This window comes from Lutra lutra, chromosome 10 (genome assembly GCF_902655055.1).
Source record: "Lutra lutra chromosome 10, mLutLut1.2, whole genome shotgun sequence".
Taxonomy (NCBI): Eukaryota; Metazoa; Chordata; class Mammalia; order Carnivora; family Mustelidae; genus Lutra; species Lutra lutra.
Window position 1 is genome coordinate 37,635,693 of NC_062287.1, and position 19,853 is coordinate 37,655,545.

The 19,853-nt window shown below is 38.2% G+C and overlaps 1 protein-coding gene across 6 annotated transcripts in view; it reads left to right on the forward strand.

Moving 5' to 3' along the window:
- The window catches only part of MRE11 (MRE11 homolog, double strand break repair nuclease), an 83,124-nt gene that overhangs the window by 14,298 nt on the left and 48,973 nt on the right, over positions 1-19,853 (forward strand). For all 6 annotated transcript variants that reach the window (XM_047690892.1, XM_047690888.1, XM_047690891.1 and 3 more), the window contains 7 exons: positions 1,662-1,749; positions 3,077-3,218; positions 7,443-7,557; positions 11,814-11,999; positions 12,887-13,058; positions 14,346-14,426; positions 18,277-18,403. In XM_047690892.1, coding sequence (XP_047546848.1) covers positions 1,662-1,749; positions 3,077-3,218; positions 7,443-7,557; positions 11,814-11,999; positions 12,887-13,058; positions 14,346-14,426; positions 18,277-18,403 — 911 coding nt within the window. The remainder of the gene's footprint in view (positions 1-1,661; positions 1,750-3,076; positions 3,219-7,442; positions 7,558-11,813; positions 12,000-12,886; positions 13,059-14,345; positions 14,427-18,276; positions 18,404-19,853) is intronic.

Consider the following 19,853-nt stretch of genomic DNA (forward strand, 5'->3'; position numbering starts at 1 on the left):
AGAAGAAACTATTAGATGTTGTTTTAAAATTTAGATGCAGAAAAGGGTTTTCTGTGTACGATACAAACTGAGAAGCCATAAAAGTGAAATTGATGTTTGTCTTTGTAAAAGTAAATTTGTGCAGGGCAGAAACTTCCTGAGACAAAATGAAAAGTCAAGAGTTCAACTAGGAAGAATATTTGCAGCTCATTGCAAATTAAGGTCTCATTTCCCCAGTAGGTAAATAGCTATTTCAAATCAATTTAAAAAATTCAAGAGTTGATAAAAACATAGGTAAAGAATACAGATTGAGTTCACAAAAGAAGTGGCATTTAAACATAAGAATATGAAAAATACAAAATGGAATTCATTCATAATAAAGATATAAAATTAAGCTCTACTGAGATGTTTTTCTCCTGTCAGTATGGCATAGATCAGTGATTTTTCAATTCTGGGTGCACATTGTAGTTGCATAGAAATATTAAAAAAGATACTGATGACAGTCTCCAGGTCAATTACTGTCTGAATGTGTCATCAGCATTGTTAGATCTTAAAAGATTCCTAGGTGATTCTAACATGCCGCTCGGGTTTAGAATCATGGGTAACTTATTATGTTGATAGAATAAAGGGAAAAAGTTGTCTCCCATGCATTGCTGTTATATTATGTGTAAATTTGTCCAACTTCTATGGAGGGAAATTGGCAGAATTTCCAAATGTACGAATGCTTGCTCATCCTTTGACCTAATTCCCTTCTAGATGTTTTCTTGACACTTGCACAAGGGCAACTTTGTACAAGATTACCCAGTATAGCATTATTTGTAAAGTAAAAACAATGGAAATATTCTAAATGTCCATTGGTTAAGTAACTACTTAAACACATTATGATAGCCCATTCAATTGAAGTACTGTCCCACCAAAGAAAGCACAAGGAAGCTCTTTATGTACTGATACAGAATGGTTTCTAAAACATTAAATGAAAAAGCAGGGTACAGAAACCTATATTGTGCTACTATTTGTGTAAGAAGGAAGAAGTACATTTATTTGCTAATGTAGGTGTAAGATACTATAGCATAGATACACTAGAAATTGTTAATTGCTCCTCCTCTGAGAAGAGGAGCTGGATGACTAGGCAGAAGTGGTGGGAGGCTTGTAAATTGCACAGATAATAAGTGATAGACCTGGAGTTTTGAATCTTGGTTTCCGAAGTGGATATGTTTCCTTCCCTCCCCCTTCCACAAATAACCTACAAAGGCTTTCAAAATTCTTCAGGTCTCTTTACTTTCCATTAGTCAGGTATACCTACCTATCTTTCATATAACTCACAAATACCATATATTGCAGTGTTTTCATTATAGTGTAGTACTTTGAGGATCCAGCCCCACATCGGGCTCTCTGCTCAGCGGGGAGTCTGCTTCCTCCCTCTCTCTCTGCCTACTTGTGATCTGTCAAATAAATAAATAAAATCTTTAAAAAAAAAAAGCGTAGTACTTTGAGATGCTTCAAACTTGAATTGACATGAATTCTTGCCTGTCATTTTATTTCTTTAAAGTGCCAAACTAGTGGCACTTATATGGCCAACTTCTATCATCCAATTTGCCCATAATTGCATTAATTTTTTTAGAGGATATTGGGGAAAATAGCTTTTGTGTTCATAGAAACATTAACTTTTCTTTTTTTTATAGGTTTCCATGGGTGAACTACCAAGATGACAATCTCAACATTTCGATTCCAGTGTTTAGTATTCATGGCAATCATGATGATCCCACAGGGGTAATTATTGGGTTCTTACAGTTTGTTATCACTTTAGTTTGTGGAAAGCATTCTTGTCCTTCCCAGAAATTTTTAGTCAAATTGAGTCAGAAAGTCAAATTGACTTTGTATCATTCATACAAGCTTTTATACTGCTATTTAAATAATTTTTTAAAATCTGGAGTAATAATTGGTGTGTGCAGTATGCTTTTATTTCATTAGTGCTGTGGTTGACAATAAGTAACCAGGAGCAGGAATAAATACCTAACATTTGTATAAAGCTTCATAGTTTACCTGGTGTTTTTATGTCCCTTATCTCAAAATCTTACCTGTAGGAAATGATTTCTCATCAACAGTTTTAAATCTAAATTAGTTCATCTTATTGCCTATTTGATAGGGAAGCAGTAATAGAGGTCCTGCACTAAAAATATTTTTGTTTCATCTGATCATTAATGTCATAGATTATTAGTTAATCCAGTTTTTTCCTCCATGGCTTAAGAGGTCTGCTTTTATTACAAATGCTTATTTCAGGGCTGGCTTTTATTAATTAATTAATTAATTAATTTTAAAGATTTTATTTATTTATTTGATAGAGATCACAAGTAGGCAGAGAGGCAGGCAGAGAGAGAGGAGGAAGCAGGCTCCCCACTGAGCAGAGAGCCCGATGTGGGGCTCAATCCCAGCGCCCTGGGATCATGACCTGAGCCGAAGGCAGAGGCTTTAACCCACTGAGCCACCCAGGCGCCCCAATTGATTTATTTTTTAATGAGGGACTTGAACTCAGCCTCTGAGATCGAGACCTGAGCTGAGATCAAGAGTGGGACATTTAACCAGGTGAGCTACCCCATTGCCCCTGGTTTTTATTTTTGGTAGCCAAGACATATAAGGCTTTTTTTTTTTCCTTAAGATTTTATTTATTTATTTGAGAGAGAGCAAGTGAGCATGAGCAGGAGGAGGGGCAGAGGGAGAAGCAGACTGCCCGCTTGGGCAGGGAGCCTGATGTGGGGCTCCATCCTAGGACACTGGGATCATGACCTGAGCTAAAGGCAGATACTTAACTGACTGAGCCACCCAGGTGCCCCACATCATAAGTAGGTTTTTTCCCCCCCCACATCATAAGTTTTGATGAAATGCTAACTTTGTATTTAGCATGTGGTTCCAGTCACAGTAGGTCATTTGTAAATGAAGAAAGGTAACAAATACTTCTACTGTTGTAATTTTGTTTTGGCACTATCCTAATCTATATTTTAGTTAGTATATGGATTATACTTTAATAGGTAATAATATGATTTGTAGATTATTTATTTTTGGATACACATTCATATTCTTTTGAAAATATTTTGCATAGGCAGATGCACTCTGCGCCCTGGATATTTTAAGTTGTGCTGGATTTGTAAATCACTTTGGACGTTCAGTGTCTGTGGAGAAGATTGACATTAGTCCAATTTTGCTCCAAAAAGGAAGCACAAAAATTGCTCTATATGGCTTAGGTAAGATAGTTTTATTTTATCATTTATGTCAATAAATAGTTACTTAAACAGCAACTGAAATCAAATTCTGGAATTAACTTTGTTACTGTTTGGGAAAAAAAGTGAGGCAGACCTATTCCTGATGAGTGACTATAAAAAATGATAGAAGGTTTTGGTTGAAATTTTTTAGTATTTAATAAGGACCATTAGCCCTTGATACTACTTTTAATAGCCGTTTTGGCAAAAAAAAAAAAAAATTCCTTTAATTTCTGTTGATTTTTTTTCTTTCTTTTAGACTCAGATATAGAATCCTGAATGTTAGACTTACACAGTAATTAGAAACACTGCATTTTGGTATCTTGGACATCTTTGAAATGTCTAAAGCTTCACTGTCTAGTATAGTAACTACCAGCCTCATGTAGATATTGAGCACTTGAAATGCAGCTGGTCTGAATAGAGTTATGCTGTAAATATAAAATCACAGCTGATTTCAAAGATGTAGAAAAAAATGTAAAATGCCTTATTAATCTCTTGGATTAAGTAAAATAAATTAAAATTAATTTCACCTGTTTCTTTTTATTTGTTTTAATGTAGTTAGTAGAAAATTTAAAATTACATAATTGGCCTGTGTTAGTGGCTCGTTTTTTGTTTTTTTTTTTTTAAAGATTTTATTTATTTATTTGACAGACAGAGATCACAAGTAGGCAGAGAGGCAGGCAGAGAGAGAGAGAGAAGATGAAGCAGGCTCCCTGCGGAGCAGACAGCCCGACGCGGGGCTTGATCCCAGGACCCTGGGATCATGACCCGGGCCGAAGGCAGAGGCTTTAACCCACTGAGCCACCGAGGCGCCCCTCGTGTTATATTTTTGTTACAACATTGCTAGTCCAGAGCTATCATCTGTAATGCTGAATATGTGCTTTATCAGCTTGGCTATCTTCAATTTATTTAGTATCCAGTAGGTAAAAATCTATTTGCTAGGCTTGATTCCATATGAACAAAGAAATCAAAGAATATTTTTAGAGTGCATGCCAAGTCTGTTTGTTGAGTCCTCCTTGGACTAAGTTCAGTTTGATACTTTATAATGCAATAGCTTTACTGTTTTTATTGTATATAATTTTAAAAATTATATTCCATGTTAAATCAACTGTAAAGTACCCTGAGAGAAATTAGGAAAAAATTTCACACTGTAGCCCTAACATAGTCCTTTTTTTTTTTCTAAAGAGATTTTATTTATTTATTTATTTATTTATTATTTTTTTTTATTTGTCAGAGAGAGAGGAAGAGAGAGCGAGTGCAAGCAGACAGAATGGCAGGCAGAGGCAGAGGAGAAGCAGGCTCCCTGCCGAGTAAGGAGCCCCATCCGGGACTCGATCCCAGGACGCTGGGATCATGACCTGAGCCGAAGGCAGCTGCTTAACCAACTGAGCCACCCAGGCGTCCCTATATTTTTGACAGAGAACACACAAGCAGGGGAGCAGTAGAGGGAAAGGGAGAAATAGGCTCTCCAAAAACCAGGGAGCCCATATGGGGCTCAATCCCAGCAGCCTGGAATCACAACCCAAGCTGAAAGCAAAAGCTTATCCAAATAAGCCACCCAGGTGTCCCCATAACATAGTTTTTATATCTTTGAGTGATTTGGGTATAATAGCCTTAGAAGACCTTGTTTACTTCATTCAAGTCTCTTTGTGTGTATATATATCTATATCAATAGATATAGATGTATATCTTTTAAGATTTTATTTGACAGAGCGAGAACACAAGCAGGGGGAGCAGGAGAGGAAGAAGCAGGCTCCCCACTGAGCAGGGAGCCCAACACAGGGCTCCATCCCAGGACCCTGGGATCGTGACCTGAGGTGAAGTCAGACGCTTAACTGACTGAGCCACCCTGGTGTCCCTCTTTGTATGTTTTTAAAAGAATAATTACAACGGGGGTTTATTTATTTATTTATTTATTTTTAAAGATTTTATTTATTTATTTGACAGAGATTACAAGTAGACAGAGAGGCAGGCAGAGAGAGAGGGGGAAGCAGGCTCCCCGCCGAGCAGAGAGCCCGACGTGGGACTCGATCCCAGGACCCTGAGATCATGACCCGAGCCGAAGGCAGTGGCCTAACCCACTGAGCCACCCAGGCGCCCACGGGGGTTTATTTAAATACTTACCCTAGGGAGTCTACAGTCTTTGTCCAGTTTTCATAGTTTCTAAAAAGTAGAAAAATACCATGGTTATCTATATTTCAGAGATAAGGAAAATGAGATCAAAGTCTGATTTCCTAAGTGGTAGAGCAAGGAGTGAAATACACTTTTTAAAAAGATGCTAAGAGAGGGTGTCGGGGTTATGGACATTGGGGAGGGTATGTGATATGGTGAGTGCTGTGAAGTGTGCAAACCTGACGATTCATAGACCTGTACCCCTGGGGCTAATAATACATTATATGTTTATAAAAACATTAAAAAAAAAGATGCCAACAGGTATTTTAATCACTGTAGTGCTAGGGACTTTACTGTAGAAAATGGGTGATACTCCCACATTCAGACTAAGACAGATCCCATTATGCCTCAGGACCACCTGTTGCATTGCTCAAGTCATCCATTTTTTTCCCAAACTCTCATTTCATCCTCTTCTGTTCTCCTTAACTGGACTCTGTCCCCCACCCCACATTCTCACCCTAGCCCTTCTCTCTACAGTTAATAAAGTCCCTCATATCATGTTTCTTCTCTGCATGGTATCTCTACTTCCCAAACTGCAGGGAAACTGGTCCCTAAGGTTCTGTGTCCCACATGCTTCTCTGCCTCTCTCAGGTTTCTTACAGACTTTAGGGCAGGAGCAGTGGGGATGGGTGGGGTGGGAATCCCCCTTCTCCCTGCTTGCCATGTCCTTTCCTGTCTGCAAACATCCTGCCCCCGCAAGGCTAATTGGCTAAACTGCCCTGCCCTTCCCCCTCAAATTTTTCACCTACCTATCTTCAAGTTTTGTCAGCATTCTCAGGACTACAACGCCTAAGTAGATAACCTAATGCCCTGGACTTTGTATGCCTTGACTTTTTTGTTTCCAGTTTATATGTTCTTCATTCCAATATCCATTCCATTGGTCACACTCTAGAAATTTCTTTTTTTTTTTTTTTTAAGATTTTATTTATTTATTTGACAGAGAGAGATCATAAGCAGGCAGAGAGGCAGGCAGAAAGACAGGAGGAAGCAGGCTCCCTGCTGAGCAGAGAGCCCGATGCGGGACTCGATCCCAGGACTCCGAGATCATGACCTGAGCCGAAGGCAGTGGCTTAACCCACTGAACCACCCAGGCGCCCCTAGAAATTTCTTTTGAAGAAGTTAGACTTTTTCAGGTTCTTAGCTTCTGTGTTATTGGCTTTTTTCCCCCAAAGCCTTCCCTAATGACTGCACAAAGTAGCAACTGTCCCCTCACTGATATTTACCCTCTTAGTATCCTTTTTCCCTTTTATAATATTTAAAAGTGTAATTTGTTTGTTTAGTTGTTTTTGTTGGCCTTCTCCACTAGTCTAAGGTGATCCTTTGGGGTTTAGGAAGAATTATTTAAAAGTCATTATGTTATTAAAAAGAAGAATATCTTTATTTAAAAACAGTATATAAGAATATTATTTTGGGGGCACCTGGGTGGCTCAGTGGATTAAAGCCTCTGCCTTGGGCTCAGGTCATGATCTCAAGGTCCTGGGATCGAGCCCCACATCAGGCTCTCTGCTTAGCAGGGAGCCTGCTTCCTCTTTTTTCTCTCTCTCTCTCTGCCTGCCTCTCTGCCCTCTTGTGATATCGGTCAAATAAATAAAATCTTAAAAAAAAAAAAGGATATTATTTTTAAGTACATTTATTTTTTTACCTCATCCTTTTTAACATATCTATTATAATGTGTATACTAGATGGAAAGTATGTATAATAAAGGGGTAGTGAAAAACAACATTATTGGAAATTTTAATAAGAATTTGAGAAAACTTCAAATAGAAATAGTTTTCATAGAAAACTTCAAATTTTCATTCCATGTTTTCCAGATTTTGAAGGTATGTGTGCCTGACTTGGAAAACATTTTTAAAATGCAAGTATCTTCTCAACAGCTGTCATGCAAGAACCCGTAACCTACTCGTTTGTAAATGATCCCAGATTTCAAATATATCTCTGATAAGAAAATGAAATACTTAGAGAAGCACATAAGTTAGAAGCTAAACATTCATTTTTCAACCAAGTAAAAAACCGGTTTTAAAATAATGTCTGTTTCAGGGTCCATTCCAGATGAAAGACTCTATCGAATGTTCATCAATAAAAAAGTAACAATGTTGAGACCAAAAGAAGATGAAAACTCTTGGTTTAACTTATTTGTGATTCATCAGAACAGGTGAAAGTATTTGTTTTTCGTTTTTTGTTTTTTAATTTTTGAGTCCAGTATTGAGATTCCTCAAATCTCTATTTCTAGGCTTCCGTGTTTTTGTAAAATGTTTCTTATTCTTTGAAAGTTGTCAGTGCAGGATCACGCAAAACTTCCGTGTGCTTTGTGTGACTGCATTTTGAAATTGTTTCCAAAACATTCTTCTCTGTAAAGAATGTTTATGACATATGAATAAGGTGCAGGAATAACTATAAAATTGGATACTTTTAAATTCAGCAGAGAAGTAGAACATTCACAATGTGTTATCCCATGAGCTTCCCAAACCTCTTCTTTCCGCTTACCCCAGAGGGAAGCACTATTTTTAATTTCTGTTTAATCAGTCTGTTGCTTTTCTTTATTGTTTGATCACATAATTATCTGTCATGAGTATTTTATTTAGTTTTGGTACAACTGGGACAACTGGAACCCTTCTGTGTATTTTATATAGCTGGCTTATTATGTTCCACATTACATTACTAAGATTCATACATTTTGATGCTTAAAAGCATAATTAATTTCCACTGATCTGTACAGTTACAGTTTTGCTTGTGTTGGTAAATGTTTTATATTATTTCCAGAGTCTTGCTTTTTTCAGCCTTTTTGTTATGAATACTCTTACGTGCATCTCCTGGTATGTATAGGCAGATATTTTTCTAGAATACATTAGACATAGCTAGAGCGGTTGGTTGTCTTTTGTTAGTATTTTGAAGAAGTTTGACCTGTTGTTAGGGTTCAGGATCGACTGAAAGGAAGACTTGATGCAAGATTTACCGTGATAACTGTACTTAAAGTGTGAAATGATGGCAGTGAAAGTGATGTGGAAAGGACAGACCTGAGAAGTTACAAGGAAGAATCTAAAGGGATTTGGGCCTGATTATATAATTTATTACTTATTGAACGGACTCTTACTGAATGCAAAATACTGGTACTTAAACCCACTAAGCACTCAGTGAAAGGAAGGCATGACAAGGCAGCCTTCTGTTTTATATATGCTCTTGAACAGTGAGTTTCGAAGGAGGAGCAGGCCAGAGTTTTAATAAGTGCAGTCGCCCTGTAACTTTGCAGCATTGGGAGTTTGTTCTTTCTCTTGCTTCGGGCTTCTCAATTCTGCTACACTTTCTACTTTCCCAAAGTAGGGAAAAGTCAGAAGGAAAAAATCCTGAGTGATTCCAGGAACTTCAGTCAGACTGAGAGGTGGAATGGCAGCATCAGGAATGGGAACGGGTGGGATAATGTTGATAATGGCTAGTTGCTGGTGATGGTAACACTCATAATTTGATGAAGGTGGTGTATGCTAAGTTGCACAAAGGTCAAGGTCCCATTTTCCCATTTTGTAATTAATATTTTGGGAAAAATACCGTTTGGCCTTAAAATTTTGCCCGCTAATTTTGTGTGTTTGGTGGGGGATCTCATTTCCAGCAGTGAACACTATGGTGTTGCAGTTGTTATTTTTTTATTTCCCCTCATTCTTTCTGCATTTATTAATTGAAATTCTTCTATAAGGAAGATTTGTCCCTTCTCTCTCATTTATTTATTCATTTATTATTGGTATGGACTTAAGGATATTTATTTTATCCTTTGAGTTATAATCCAAAACTATCAGGGTTTTTTTTTTTTTTGGTTGTTGTTGCTCAAATTGTTCCAGTTTTGACCACTGAGAGTTCTTTTATTTTAGCTTCTTTGTCCTCTCAGCATGCCCTTTTCCGTTTTATTTATTTTTGATCATGTCCTTCACTTTCTGGTACCACAAGGTGCACCAGGCTCATGTTGTATTTTTGGCCCTAGTCCTGGAATCAACCACTTTGCCAAGGATCCCTGATTGCCTTTATTGGAGAACAGTATTTAGAGACCCAAATACGTCCGCCAGGTGTGCTTATTGCTGCTGGGACTCTCTTAGCCCTCAGTGATCAGAGTGAAGGGAATATGTGTATATATCCTAACCCATGTATATACATCTGTAGCTGTTAAAAACACACATGCAAGCGAGAGTTTGTACTTACTCTGGGGCACCTGGGTGGCTCAGTGGGTTAAAGCCTCTGCCTTCAGCTCAGGTCGTGATCTCAGGGTCCTGGGATCGAGTCCCGCATCAGGCTCTCTGCTCAGCGGGGAGCCTGCTTCCTCCTCTCTCTCTGCCTGCCTCTCTGCCTACTTGTGATCTCTGTCTGTCAAATAAATTAAAAAAAAAAAAAAAAAAAGAGTTTGTACTTACTCTAATCCAGCCCTATAGGGTTCATTTTTGTCTTTTCCCTTTCCTTATTTGGGAGTTCTTTCTCTAACAGTTAGAAACTTGGATCATAATATCTGTAATATATTTATTTAATTTTTTCAGTCTTGGTTGACATATAAGGTAATTTCAAAATTGCTGACCTCTACCCATGAGAAACAAATTTGTCAATGAGTGTATAGTTTATGTAAGTTATTTTAGTCTTTAGCCTTACTATATGTAGTCAAAACACCACTTGTGTTTTGGCCACAAAAGGCCACGAAAGGCCAGCTCCTTTTCCCCCAGCCCCTTCAACATGATTATGCAGTTCTTCCGTAATACTGTTGGACTCATTTTCACCCTCTGCATTCTCATGTACTTTCTTATTGCTTCAATGGACTTATAAAAAACAGGGTTTGTCCTAGTGAGTGGCTTCTCATGAGCCTTTTACATTTTGCTTTATTTCCCATTTGTGTCTATACATGGGCCGGTTTCTTTCTGTGGCTGAAAAAGAAAGTAGACTCCAAAGCAGAAGAGGACCTTGTCATACAAAATACTTCCATCAGAATGTTTTGGTCAACTTTTTGTTTGTTTGTTTTGTTTTGTTTTGTTTTGGTCAACTTTTAAGTCACAAATCAGAGTCAGTCCACCAGTATAATGTTCCCTCTTCTGTGAAGGAGTCTGTTCTGTGAAAGCACAGTTACATTGTATAGTATTCGAGTTACCTGTTTCTTAAGTAACTGTGATTATGTCATACCCTAGATAAGTGTTTTGTTTACATAAAAACATCCTTAGCTACAGGAGCCTGCAGCTTGTCTGATCACTTTCAGCTCTTCCTTGCATTCCTTTTGCTCTGCCATGCTCCTCTCCTTGCGGTCCTTGAACTTGCTGAATATGTTCCCGCTTCACCACCTCTGCCACCCATCTGCTCTAGGACTCTGCCCAGGACTTAGCCCTCTTTCTAGAACTTTCTTCCCTTGCATGCTCCATCCCTCCTTGTGGTTCTCTGCTCATGTGTCACCTGACAGAGCGGCCTATCCTAACTACCATAGTATTTTAGTAGCATTCCCATTCTGTGTCACTTCTCCCTCTATCTCTCTTTACAGCACCCACCACCACCTGACAGGTTAATGCACACACATGTACATATTGTATTATTGCTCGTTCCCACACTAGCAAGGACTTTGTTCCGTGCTATGTCTTTGGTATCTAGAAGAGGCCTAGGACACCTGGCATAGAGTGGACCCACAGGAAATATTTGTTTAATGAATGAATGTTGATTTGCCTTAAGTGAATGCTAGGTTGAAGTATTTGGACACTTACTAAATTCCCAGTGATAAAGTCAGTGTTAGGGAAAACTTCTTGCCTTTCTTCACTTTGGGTTTTCACGTATCTTTTAATAATAACAGCTAATCTAGGTATAAAACCAGAGTTTGCAAATCTTCACATAATATTTTATTTAATATTGAAAGTCATCTCTCAGGTAAGACTGAAATTCTTACTCCCATTCTTTTCAGTAAACGTGTTAAAAAATGGCTGGGCATGTTTAGAGATTTGTTTTTATTCTACAAAGTTTAGATTTCACTCACTTTCATTTTCTGCCTCTATGAATAATCAAATCAATTTATATGTTTCCACTGTTGATAGAGCTCATGCTGCTGCTTTTCTGATTTCACTTCCAGCTCTTCCCTGCATTCGTTCTGCTCAGCCACACTAGATGAAGCTCATGCTTTCCTGACTTGCCCTCTGTAAAGCCTTTTGCAATTTGCCTCTCAGTGTGGAACTGACCAGTTTCTCTTTTGTGGCTCCTACCTGTCTGTATCCTGCAAATTTGTAAACCTGTCGAGGGCAGGAATTAGGTATTCTCTTTGCACCTCTAATCCCTTGAATAGTTTTTGGCACAAATAAGAGTTGTAATAAGGCTTTAATGGATGGAGAAAGAAAGATCTGTATATCTTTTCTTAATACGAAGTGTTCCTATAGCTCTGGATGTTTATATTTATTTTTTAAAATCTTTGTATAGGAGTAAACACGGAAGTACTAACTTCATTCCAGAGCAATTTTTGGATGACTTCATTGATCTTGTTATCTGGGGTCATGAACATGAGTGTAAAATAGCTCCAACCAAAAATGAACAGCAACTCTTTTATGTATCACAACCTGGAAGTTCAGTGGTTACTTCTCTTTCCCCAGGAGAAACTGTAAAGAAGTAAGTAATTATTATATTTTGCAAATCAATTAGAATAAACAAATCTCTTGCTATAATCATCCTATAGGTTCAAAGTACTGATGGTTTTTTATATGATAGATTTCTTTAGGAAGATTGATTATTTGATGTAGTCTTACTAGTTTCCCAGATCTTAAGCCATTTCAAAGGAGAGTGTCCCAGTAGTGTTAATTATTTTGTGGCTTATTAGGCATATTCAGGGCTAACACTTTTACTAATTAAATTTCAGGTTAGAATGCTGTGGATGATGATTACCAATTTCTCAAAGTCCATTTATAAACAAATTCACTGTATGCCATTTAAATGAGATTTTTCTGGTTATAAATGCAACATTATAGTATATCTCATTTATTTTAATTCTTTAGGGGAATTGTATGATAAAGTAGTTAACAGCGAATAAGCCCAATTTTTATAATGGATTTTACCTTTTGAATCCACTCAGATTTTGATTGTTATGATGATAATAACAGGTTTAAAGAATATGGTAGTAGGATGTAAATTTGTTTTTTTCCTTCAAAATTCTGCTAACTCATTTTATGTGTGTATGTACGTATATACTCACACATAATCCATATATGTGGCATAATCTGTCTGTTGTCATGGTCTGGTAATGTCGTATCCTGCCTACTGTCATCTTCCTCACTGGAGTGTGTATTTGTTCAGGCAGGGAGGTATGAGTGGATTTTATTCTGCGGATGAATGTTAACGTTTTTTTTCTGATGATACAGCATTAAGTTGTTAAAAGATTTTTTTAAGACTATGCTTTTATGGAGAAATATTCTGTAGGAACTTAGAGATACAGTAGTTTTGGTGTGTACATTTTCCTGAGAAAATTTACAGTCTGACTACTTTCATTTCCCTCATTTCAGACATGTCGGTTTGCTGCGAGTAAAAGGAAGAAAGATGAATATGCAGAAAATTCCTCTTCACACAGTGCGGCAGTTTTTCATGGAGGATATTGTTCTGGCTGATCATCCAGACATTTTTAACCCAGATAATCCTAAAGTAACTCAGGCCATACAGAGCTTCTGCTTGGAGAAGGTAATCCTCTAGATAAAGGTCGATGAGATCTGCTTTAGCTGAGAGGTGATTTACATTGAATTAAATACTTCCGTAGAGTAGGAGAAGTCTTTGTCCTTGTTCTAGTCTCATGAAGCCCACAAGGAAGCACTGTTGTTCCATAAATGAGTTCAGTTGTATCAAAGACCTTTTTTCTAGTCTTGGAGATGGAAGAACATTAAACAGAAGAAACTTTAATTAAGCCCCTCCCAGTTCCAGTCCTCTTCCTCAAAAATCTACACATAATCTTTTCTTTGTTTTTATTCTGATTTGATAATTTGTTCATTTTATTTCTGAAAGCAAGCAGTGGCTTTTGTTGGTGAATGGGAAGATACAGTGGAGGATGAGGAAAGCCTTAGCATTTCTAATAATCTCTGTTAAGCATCCTTTTCACCCTGAAAGCTGCCTCCAATGAGATCTTCAAATGTGCCTGTCATGTGCCTTGTAGCTTTGGCATAGGTACCATACCTCACCTTCCATGCAGGTTCCCCCTCCCCAACCTCCGAGAAATTCTAGAGCTGCTGCAGAGGTTGTGCGAATGCACTTAATAGTATGTAAATGGACAGCTTAATACCATTAATTGCTGACAGCCACTGTAATTCTTGCAGTTATCACTGATATTCATTGATTGTGTATATATCCTGGGCACTGTTGACAGCATTTTGCATTTAATCCACTCAGCAATGCTGTTGGTAGGTAGATCCTATTGTCCAAATTTTATGGAAAGAAGAACTGAACCGGAGATGAAATCACTTACCCAGTGTCACAGCCTTCCCAGGGCATGTAACTCACACGTAACTCACATAGCTGAGTATTCTGGTTTCAAGAGGATTAGACCCAAAAACCCACATTAAGACTGCGGTTTCTGTGTCTATTTCTATGTTTAGCCCCCGTGACACTCTGTAGGTAGCTGTCTGAAGCTTCACTCTGAGGAGGTGAGGAGGATATGTCCACAGGGTTGCTTGCACCCAGACTCACAATGTCCTTAGAGCTGAGAGAGCCTGTTTTCTGAGTTGTTGTAAATCAACTCCTAGGAGTTCTGTTGGACTGAGGTCCTATATGTGTCCTTGGGAGGTGGAAAATGGCTTGGTTGGTCAGGCCTACGTCAGGTCTCTTAGCCTTGACACAGCCTTGACCTTTTACCCCAGGTAATCCCTTGTGGGAGGTTGCATTGTACGAGTTCAGTCCTACAGTGACCTCTCTGACCTCTAACTCGCTAGATGCCAGTAGTATCCTTCCCCCAAGTCATGACAATATTTTTATTTTGAGATTAAAGAAATGCTTGAAAACGCTGAGCGAGAACGTCTGGGAAATTCTGGACAGCCAGAGAAGCCTATTATCCGACTGCGAGTAAGTTCTGTGTAGAGAAATTAAACTTTATTGATTTTCAGAGGACAGTACTTACACGGTTTCCATAAATTTTTTTGTTTTGTAAGTTAGTAAGGAAAGTAATACAATAATAAGAGCAATCACCATCTGGCACCAGAAATAATAAAGCTGTCAGGAGTTGAGTTAATCGCAGTTTGATTCTGATAAGTTTAATTTTTTTTCTTATTTTTTTCATTTTCTGAATAGTCCATTGTTCTGCTTAATAAGTTGGCAGGATCTGACTCCATCTTTTACTATCTCTCTCCCTTCATTCCCTATGGTGTCCTGCAGTTGTCCTCTCACACACTTCCTTCCTTCATGTCTGTTTGGTCAGGCCCCCCCAATGAGATGGCACCCCCACATCTTCTTACCGGCACTCCTGATTTCACTTACCCTCCCTTTCTTTGTTCTCCACAACACATCCTCATAACCTACTATACGCAATGTATTTATTTTGGTTATTGTGTGTCCTCAACTACAAAACAGTTCCATGAGAGCATGGAACTTTGTGAATGTTGTTGACTAATGTACCCAGAGATCTCAGAACAATTCTGGCATATTGCAAGTGCTTGAGAAATATGTTGAAAGAATTAAGTATTTGAGAATATTAAAAAATTTAAAGAAAGTGAAGCACTTCCGTTGCCTGTAAACCTGCTTACTTGTTTCCGTCATCATATAAAAAAAGTAACAGACCTCTTTTTTTTTTGTCCCTGTGCCTTTCCCTTCAACTAGTTCTGCCCTTGTTTTTATTTTCTTCCAAACTCAAAATACATAGTCCTTAATTGCTCATTTAACATTTTGTTCCTCAATCCACTATAACCAAGGCTCTGACACCGTCATCTCAGGTGGAAAAGATGGCGTTCAGTTGTCAAAGGCAGTAGCTTGTTTTCATCTGGCTGAATCAGTCTTTGGCATTCTTTTCTTCGAGTTACATTTGACTGAACCTCTCTCTTAGCCTTCTTTTCAGCCTAGGCATATGGCTTTAAGGACCACCTATAGCGTGATGATGCCCACATCTTTACCTCCAGCTTAGACCTCCTTGTTGAGGTCCAAGAGCCCCCTCCCCCTGCCCCAGCACCACCAAGCCTGATACTTAGGAAGTAATCAAAGCAGCAGCACTGACATCACCTGAGAAACTCTTCTTTCTTTCTTTCTTTCTTTCCTTCTAACAATTACTGCTTTATTTATGTACTTATTTACTTACTTATAGAGAGGGGAGGGAGAGAAAGAAGCAGAGGGCAGGGGCAAGGGAGAATCCCAGGCAGACTCCGTGTCTGCAGGCGGCCAGAGGTGGGGTTTGATCTCAGAACCCTGAGATCATGACCCGAGCCAAAATCACAAGTCAGAAGCCCAACTAACTGAGCCACCCAGGTGCCCCTCCCGTGGGAAATTTTTTAAAATGCAGAATCTCAGACACTACATCACACCCCCTGAACTGTGTTTTAATAAGATCCCTAAGAGATTTGTATGCATGTTAAAATTTGAGATACTCTGGGATATATAGTGTGAAAATAAAGAGTACAGTCTAGAGCCAGAATGCCTGGGTTGCTATATGACCTTGAGCAGTTGGATCTTTTGTCCCTTGGTTTGTACCTCATACAGTTATAGGATCAAAGTGAATTAAATATCACCCGTTGTATAGTAAGTAATCTGGTCCTTTCTGTACCCATTGTCATTGCCGAAGTTGAGCCTTGACTTCTCTTATCTGGCCTATAAATGCAGCTTCTTTCCTGACTCTGCCTTCAGTTTCTCCCTCCCCCCACCCCAGCCTGTTCACACTAATGCCAGAGTCATCTTGGTAAAACATAATCTTACATGTCTTTCCTGCTAAAAATTACTTTTTTTTTTTAAAGATTTTATTTATTTGACAGAGAGAAATCACAAGTAGGCAGAGAGGCAGGCAGAGAGAGAGGAGGAAGCAGGCTCCCTGCTGAGCAGAAAGCCCGATGTGGGGCTTGAACCCAGGACCTGGGATCATGACCTGAGCCGAAGGCAGCGGCTTAACCCGCTGAGCCACCCAGCCGCCCTCCTGCTAAAAATTACTTAATGATCCCCTCATGCTAATAGGAACAAGTCTTGCATGGCATTCAAGGGTTTCATGACCTGGTCAAAACTGACCTACTTTTTCTGCCAGAGCCTTCTAAGTTCCAGCTATATTAGGCTAAAAGTTACTGCTCCCTGGGTCTGGTGGAGTTTATTCTACTCTTCCATACCCTCACTCATGTTGATCCTGCTGTGTGCAATGTGCTTCTCTCCTTCCATAGCACTTCCTTCAGCATCCACTTAAAGCTTTCCCCTTTTCCAAGAGCCTATCTGGACCTCCCTTCAGGATCAGCGCTTCTACCTTTGTGCCCTCGGTCTGCTTTGTATGTACTTGTTAAGCACCAACCCCATTCTGCTTGTACTTAGTTATTTACGTTTGTCCTCTCAGTCACCTGTGAATTTGACAAACAAGATTAAACTTCTTTATAGCTATATCCCTGGGCCTTAGCGGAGTGCCCAGCACATTGTGGACTCCTCAGTAAAGTTTGCTTAGTGAATGAGTTTTTGGACTCTTAGGAGCAGAAAATTACAAATCAACCTAAGCTGGAGTACCACTGATAAAATGTATGAAGAGTTTTGGGGAGACCCAGTAGCCTGAGCATTTAGCATTTTCTTTTTTATATCATGGTTACTGTAGAGATGTAATACGTAGTTGCTCAGAGAGAACCACATAGTTCTCTTTATCGAGGCAGAAGATGCCATGTTTCCCATCTATGTCCGCCTTATACCATTAGAAGCCAGCACAGTTAAATAGAGAATTGGCATTCCTTTTCCTAAACATAGTGAATTATTAAATCATTCATGAAATGAAAGGACAGATATTTTCATTAGTATAGTCCAAGAGTACATTGTATCAACTAAGGGACCCTCATTAATTTTATGATTCAGTAAACAAATACTTTCTGAGTACATTTTGTTCTGCATGCTGGGGGACACAGTGACAACAAAACAGAGGGGGTTTTGAATATATCTGTCTTACGGGAGGTGGAGGTACGAGGAGAGATATAAAAAATAAATAGCAAATAAATGAACAAAATGCCAACCAGTGCTAAGTGTGATGAACGGTGTAAACTGGGCAGAGGGTAGGGAGGTTTCGATAGGCTAGTGATGTGGTACGATGCCTGTTCCCAGAGCCTATTTTTAGAACAGCTAGTTTGGGGAAATGATTATATCTCTTGGGGGAAAAAATGTAGTATGTATTTCTCTTTGGAAAGATCTCTGTGTGGCTGTAAACTTCTTAACTTAGAGCCTGCCTGACTGTGATTTTTAAATAGATACCGTGCTTTGAAGGTAATCATTTCTCAAAGCTAACAGGTTGGATTTTTTTCCTGCGTGGATTTTCCCAGCATTTCTTTCTTACCCTTAAGTTAGTGAAAGTATACCCCTAAGATGATAGACCAATTAATTAATGCATGTAGGGCTGGCATTTTACTTAAGTGGAGAATTTTCTCTGTTTTGAAAGTTTAAACATTTATGTTTAGAAATTTTACCTCCTTTCTAGGTGCTACTCCCGGTGCCTAGGCTCTTAGTGTTATCATAGGGAAATGTTACCATTCATACCTTGTGGGAATACTTGCTGTACTTTAGGTCTGTCAAGCAAAATGTCTTGTGTAAACTCACAAACCTTTGAAGCTTTTTTTTCTCAGTAGAATAAAATGTATTAACACCGTCATGATCTTTAACATGAATTATGGAACATCTATTAACTTTAAAGTATTGAGCATAAATGTAAATAATGAAATTGGTAAACTGTTGTATCTGGCCTTCATAGCTTGTTTTATATTTCCAGGTGGACTATAGTGGAGGTTTTGAGCCTTTCAGTGTTCTTCGCTTTAGCCAGAAATTTGTGGATCGGGTAGCTAATCCAAAAGATGTTATCCATTTTTTTAGGCGTAGAGAGCAAAAGGAAAACACAGGTAAGCTAGTTATTTTCACAAATTAAAAAACGCTTTTTGCAGGGTTTATAAAATTCAGTCTTTAGTAAAAGAAGTAGAAAATAATGAAAATATTTTTATATGATTATTTCTAATATCTTAAACTGGCAGTTGGAATAATTAAATCTTTTGTCTTCTAAAAATTTGATAGCAATTGTTTCAAACCTGAAGATAACGGTAAAGAAAGGGAAGACTTTCTCTGCAGATAAAGTTTTTAGAAACAGTTCTGCCTGCTGAGTAACAGTGCATACAGACTTTAAAAATTTATTGCTCGGGCTGCCTGGATAAAAATCTTTAAAGATTTATTGCTCAAAATATATATTATTGACAGTACATTTTTAGTGTTCAGAGAATATACTCAAATTTTGCCTCAAGTATTTTAGCTTTTGAGTATACAAGATTTAGGAAGACTCCAGTCTTTTGGAATAAGAAGTATCTTATAGTTTAGTGTTTCTCATGATCAGATAATTAATTTCTAATTAAATTTCATAAAAATGAATTGCCCTTATTTTAAATGCATTTATAAAAATAGGCCATCCAGCTGAAATAGTGCTTTTTTGTAAGAAATATAATCTTCTTAAAGCTATCGAGTCAGAGAATTTTTTTTTTTTTTTTTTTTTTTTTAAGTCAGAGAATTTTTATAGAAAAATATGGCCCTTGTTTTATAGGTAAAGCTATTTAGGTTTTTAAATTTTTTTTAAATTTTTATTTATTTATTTTTTAAAAGATTTTATTTATTTATTTGACAGACAGAGATCGCAAGTAGGCAGAGAGGTAAGGCAGAGAGAGAGGAAGGGAAGCAGGCTCCCCGCTGAGCAGAGAGCCTGATGCGGGGCTCGATCCCAGGACCCTGGGATCATGACCTGAGCCGAAGGTAGAGGCTTTAACCCACTGAGCCACCCAGGCGCCCCTTTAGGTTTTTTTATTAATAAGCTTCAATTTTCAGTGTCAAGTTGTGACCAGATTCTTTGCGTGTTAAACAACCTGAAACATTCATTCAGATATTTAAATGGAACTCATAAATACTGTTTTAGGAAAAAATCCTTATCAGATAATTATTTTCTTATGCTATGAGTTTCATCTAGTTATTTGTTCATAGTGTTTTTTTTTGTTTTTTTTTTTTAAGATTTTATTTATTTATTTGACAGGCAGAGAGGCAGGCAGAGAGAGAGGAGGAAGCAGGCTCCCTGCTGAGCAGAGAGCCCGATGTGGGGCTCGATCCCAGGACCCTGAGATCATGACCTGAGCCGAAGGCAGCGGCTTAACCCACTGAGCCACCCAGGCGCCCCTTGTTCATAGTGGTTTACTTTAATTGTCCATCCTTATCAATACCTTGAGATTTTATGGGTGTAGCATTCATCATAATACAGATTATAGAACTAGCACATTGTTAGTTGAATTTCATATATAGTTTTATTCTAATTGTTCCTGT